The 6,000-nt window shown below is 43.0% G+C and overlaps 1 protein-coding gene across 3 annotated transcripts in view; it reads left to right on the forward strand.

Annotated features, from left to right (window-relative positions):
* URM1 (ubiquitin related modifier 1) overlaps positions 1-4,050 on the forward strand; it is a 244,980-nt gene extending 240,930 nt beyond the window's left edge. For all 3 annotated transcript variants that reach the window (XR_013624013.1, XM_078781290.1, XM_068097773.2), the window contains exon 5: positions 3,526-4,050. Coding sequence is in view for 2 of the 3 variants with exons in the window: in XM_078781290.1 (XP_078637416.1) it covers positions 3,526-3,594 (69 nt within the window). In the remaining variant the exon portion in view is untranslated. The remainder of the gene's footprint in view (positions 1-3,525) is intronic.
* The last annotated feature ends 1,950 nt before the right edge of the window (positions 4,051-6,000 follow it).

Consider the following 6,000-nt stretch of genomic DNA (forward strand, 5'->3'; position numbering starts at 1 on the left):
CTCACCACATGTTGCTATACTGTACACTCTGGGATGGAAGGGTGTTGTGAGGAGGGGAGTGGGAGCGAGGGAAAGAGAGGGAGGGAGGGGAACAGGAAGGGGATGAGAACAGGAAGAGGGGAAGGGGAGTGATATGAGGACGGAGGGGTGGGAGAGCAAGGGAGTGAGGATGAGGAGGGGGGAGGTAGTGTGTGGGCAGTGAGGAGGGAGAGGGAAGAGTGAGGAGGGAGGAATGGGGGGGTTGAAAATCCGGCAGATGTGACACTCAGGTTAACGTCCATCTGAGGAACAGCACACACTGATGAATCGCCACCCTGCCTGTGAAACACAGGGATGACAGTTTCTAGCTATGTCGGGATTCAAACCCTGGCTAGATGGCTTCGAGAGAGTGAACATACCTTTCATCCATCGTTCTTGTCCCGTTGCTTTTAATCCTATAATTTATTTTGCCTTCCTAACTTCTGGGATGTCCCCACAGATTATCGAGCCACTGTATCACCATGGTCATGGAAGCAAAGTGCTCCTATCTTAAAAATTATAGCACCTACATTAACGATGTTTACAGCGATTCATAGGTATGAAGATCATGCATTCAATGCATGAAATTGAAAACATAAATTTTGAGTGCAAAATTGTGCAGGTACCATTGTGGCCTGTTCCAAGGCAAGGCATTTGTTGAGCAGGCCGAAAAAGCACAAGGCCCCTGCGAGGGATAGCGGACTGACCTCGGATAAAGCCTGTTTTGTTTTAATTAAATAAGGCTGTTAATTATCTTCAAAAAGGGTGTTTTAGCATGCCCAAACACCAATTCATTCATGCACTTCCCTGGAGTTTGAGAAGGATGCTTGCAAAGTTTCGGGCTGCTAGGTTTCATGGTTTTGGAGTTATGGAGGAGACACACACACAAACACACACACTGCCTTTTATTATTATAAATAGGTCACATGGTCTGGCAGCCATATTGGATCAAAGAAAACTAAAAAACCTTAAAAAAAACAAGGGTTGGCTCACTCCAAGTTCTTCAAGACTGCACGGGGTAATTATTCCATGAATACCATGTGGTGTTTTAAAGTGATTCTTCACCATTGAGAGATTGGGCCAAAAATAATATAATAGCACAATATCTCAAAAAGTTATGGATAGATTTCTCTGCGAAATTTGGTGGACATGTTGGCTGCGTCACAAGGACAAATCTATTTGATTTTGGTGAAGATCTATTCCGGATCCCGATACGAGAGTTTTTTAATTTTTCAAGTGATTCTTCACCATTGAGAGGTGGGGCCAAATATGATATATAGCATGATATTTCAAAATGTTGAAGACGAGTTATGACAAAACTAGGTGGATGAGTTGGGATGGTGACAAGGACAAGCCAATTTGATTTTTGTTCAGGTCCGAATCCAGATTTGGCCTATCAGTGGGATACTAAATGCAAACTGTTCAGCCTGGTGGAGGTATGCCCTCTACTGAGTGCCATTCTCGTTAGTATTATGTTCATTTCAGAAAACATCTTGAAATACTTTTGGTTTAAACATGAAATGACAATAGATTGCATTTTGGAAGTCCTGCTATTGTGTTAATTTTTGTCATTACTGTTAGCATTTGTTGGTAAAAAAAATATATATATATATATATATTCATCCAACCTTTTTGGAGATCTTATTTCCATAACTTGATCCACGATTGGAACATTGGCAGCAAACATTCTGGCCAGAGACAATGGTGACTGAGAATTGTCAAGGTGATTGGTGATTGTCAAGTGAATGAGTATCATGACTGAGATTTATCTCGTCGGCCGTTGGAATGACGTACTCCACAGTCACGTGAAAAAGTAAGTACACCCCATGTAAAGTTTTGACTTTTTCAACATATTTCAACATCCAGCTATTTGATCTTCATTTTAACAATATTGATAGATAAAGGTGATATAATATAACAAATATCATGAAACATTTACATTTTGTAGTCCATTGTATAATTTAAATAAACATAAATGCAAATTTCGCATGTGGAAAAAGTAAGTACACCCTTGGCTCTAAAAGGTGGTATTGCCCCCTTTGGTAGAAACAACCTCAAGTAGGCGTTTCTTATAACTGTCTACCAGTCTCTGACATCGACTGGGAGAAATTTTTGCCCACTCCTCCATGCAGAATTATTTCAGCTGTGCGATGTTTGAGGGATTTCTTGCATGCACAGCTCGTTTCAAATCCCCCCACAACAGCTCGATTGAATTTAGATCCGTGCTTTGACTTGGCCATTCCAGAACCCTCCATTTCTTTCTTTTCAGCCATTCCTTGGTGGATTTACTGGTATGTTTAGGGTCATTGTCATGTTGCAAGGTCCATCTTCAGTTGAGCTTCAACTTTCTGACAGATGGCCTCACATTATCCTCAAGCACCCTCTGGTACAATGAAGAATTCATAGTGGATTCTATGATGGTGAGCTGCCCAGGCCCTGATGCAGCAAAGCTGCCCCAAACAATAATATTTCCACCACCATGCTTTACAGTTGGTATCAGGTTCTTGTGGTCAAATGCTGTCTTTGGTTTTCGCCAAACATGTCTTCTGGTACTGTGGCCAAATAGCTCTACCTTTGACTCATCTGTCCAGAGCACATTGTTCCAGAAGTGCTGGTCTTTGCCTAGGTGTTCATTGGCAAACTTTAATCTTGCCCTGATGTTCTTTCTGGGCAGCAAAGGTTTCCTCCTGGCACACCTCCCATGTAGATCAAATTTGTGCAGCCTCTTTCTAATGGTAGACTCGTGCACTTTGACATCAACGGTGGCAAGAGCTACCTGTAGGTCCTGTGATGACATTCTGGGGTTCTTAGAGACTTCTTTCAGCATCTTGCGGTCTGCTCTCGGGCTGACCTTGCTGGGGCGGCCTGGCCTGAACAAGTTGGCAGTTGTTTGGAATCTTCTCCACTTGTAGATGATCTTCCGGACAGTCGAATGATTGATTTCAAATTGTTTGGAGATCTTTTTAAATCCCTTCCCAGACTCGTAGGCATCTATAACCTTCTTTCTGAAGGCCTCAGAGAGCTCTTTTGATCTCGGCATGGTGACGCCGCACACTTCAACAACAAAGAGCAAACCAAACTAAATGTCTGAGGTTTAAATAAGACAGGTTCCTCCAAGATCCTCTCTAACGATGTTCTAATCATTTGCACCTGAGCTGGTGCACCTGATTCTAATTTTAGGTATTTGAAGTAGTGATAAATGTAGGGGTGTACTTGCTTTTTCCACATGCGAAATTTGCATTTATGTTTATTTAAATTATACAATGGACTACAAAATGTAAATGTTTCATGATATTTGTTATATTATATCACCTTTATCTGTCAATATTGTTGAAATGAAGATCAAATAGCTGTATGTTGAAATATGTTGAAAAAGTCAAAACTTTACATGGGGTGTACTTACGTTTTCTCGTGACTGCATATATTCTATACGTGTTTTGTTTTCATTCTTCAATATTGATCCATTTTTCCTTCACAAGGCTCTTTTTGCACCTCGTATGACTCTAGGGTCGGCTGGAATACAATCTGGAGGAGGAGGACACGGTGCTATTCATCTCGACGTTGCACGGCGGTTAAGGCCACCTGCAGGCTTCATCACAACCAAAATCAACAGGAAATGTTATTTTTGTTTTTTTAATTAAAAAACGATGATATAACCACAGGAAGATGGCCCAGAAAAGGTAGGAAGAGACTTACTGCAATTGAGCATCCATTATAAAAGTGAGTAATGTGTGCAGTTTTTATGGCTGCCAATACTGTGTTTTGCAATGGTACATCTCATTGTATTTCAGAAAGTGCTTATTAAATACAGGTGTGGGTTTGCTTTTTTTTGTCCTTAAACTCTGCACCACTATGATAGGTAGCAATGAGAACCTGCAGGCCCTCGTGGTATAGCTCAACTCATGCGACACTTAAAAGTATCACGGTAGGAGAGGGATACTTTATTGTCGAAGCCAAATGTGGAAAATTCTGCATTGTGTTTAAAATTGTCCAATGAGTGATGTGCTTTTTAATAAAAGAAGTTTGTTTGAAGATTTGTAACACCATTTTTTAAACAAAGGATCCAGAGATGAATTGGGGAATAATGGACCTGTTAGTTTGACTTCAGTTTTGAGAAAGATGTTGCAGACTTTCATTGGGGATCAGATTGTGAACCATCATTTTATGTATATGTATGTGTATATATTGTTGCGGATCTCCCGAAGCCCGTTCACATTATAAAGAGGGGGGATTAAACCCCTTTTTCCCCTTGGGTCTTCGTGTCCACGCGGCCAATCGCCACTTCCGCAGCAAGCGTGAAAAAGGGTATCGGGTCAACGTCGCACGTACCTTTAACCCACGCTGCCATGAAAGCAGGGACCGAGCCTCGCACAAGCCACGCTTAATCGAGTACGCCCGAGCGGTATGCATATCACGTGACTTGTGCCGTTACTTTTTATGGAACCTGATTCAAGCGGTTCTATTCGTACCATGCGAGGCCAATTAATTGAAGGGACAGGAACGGTCAAATAAGAGGAATAACACAATTTATTTACAATGTACAATAATCAGGATGAAGGAAAGGGGACACAGAGCAGAAGCTTAACCAATTTAACTTATCCCCAGACACAGGGCCCACTCCGCACACGTGGAGATGGAGGAAGAATGTTTGCGCGCCAAACGCGCTTTGCCATCGGTCGCTCCGGGACAGCTCGCTCGTGGTGGAGCTCTCTGGCGGTCACGGCACGTATGCAGGAGAAGGCAGGCAGGAGGAGATCGCGCGTCTGTGGCCCGGAATGGGTCGTCTTCTCAAGTGCGTTTATTACAGCGCAGAGCGCAGGGCACGGGGCAAGTTCGTGTACAATCTCTATAACTGGCAATGCAATTGACTCGTTCTCTTGCGCGTTCTCTCCTCCACGAACTCTGCTTGACGAACTCTGCTGCTGTTCTTTTGCGGTCTCTCACGAACTCTCCTGCTGTTCTTCTGCGGTCTCTCACAAACTCTCCTTAATGGGCTCGTGGCAGGGCCTTATATGGCACCTCCCCGATCTTACCCGAATGTTCCATGCTCCGCTTCCCGTTGCCGTGGTGAGCCACTCCCCTCGAGCTCTGATTGGCGGCTCGCGCTTACCGGCCACTCCCTCCTGCAGCGCCTCCCTTTGGCCTTGCCAGACTTGTTGAAGGCCTACCACGTGGCATTTCCAGCCCAAAAGACCGCCCTACTCAACGCAAAACTAACACAGGAAAGGAGACTAACTTACATTCACTAAGAAATAACTGAACTATCGCGAGGCTTCATGTTGTGGTGTGTCTACCTACGAGGGGGATCATCCTTTATTCTCAAAACCGCAACAATATATATATATATATATATATATATATATATATATATATATATATATATACACTGTATATATATATGTATATATATATCTATATATATATATATATATATATATATATATATATATATATATATATATATATATATATATAATGGTATCTGTAATCTGGTTCTCCAACCTAATGAGCGGACAGCATGACGTCAGCGCCATGCATGTCTGCATTGCCTGCAAAGCTCCAGAGGAACCATCTAGCAGTGCGTCATTACGGATTATAAATTCAGATACTGTCACAAGTGCATGCAAAACTCACAGTTACCGACCTGGTTTCGCCCTTGTTGGGGCTTCATCAGGGCAACGCAGTGAGGCTTCCCATACACTTGTAACTCTGTGAACCTTTCGGTTTTTATATCAGTCACTATGCGACTCCCATATCATCAGTGGAGAACCGCCAGCAAGGTGTCCCATACAGCTGCTGCTGCACCTTGCTGGGAGCGATAAGCACCGCCTGCCACACGGTAACGTTATCTCTGGTATCCACTCATCATATGGAGTCGACCTGGTTGCGGTTGGGAGTTACTAATAATGGTATCTGTAATCTGGTTCTCCAACCTAATGAGCGGACAGCATGACATCAGCGCCATGCATGTCTGCATTGCCT

The sequence above is a fragment of the Myxine glutinosa genome, chromosome 7 (assembly GCF_964187855.1).
Source record: "Myxine glutinosa chromosome 7, kmMyxGlut1.1, whole genome shotgun sequence".
Lineage (NCBI taxonomy): Eukaryota > Metazoa > Chordata > Myxini > Myxiniformes > Myxinidae > Myxine > Myxine glutinosa.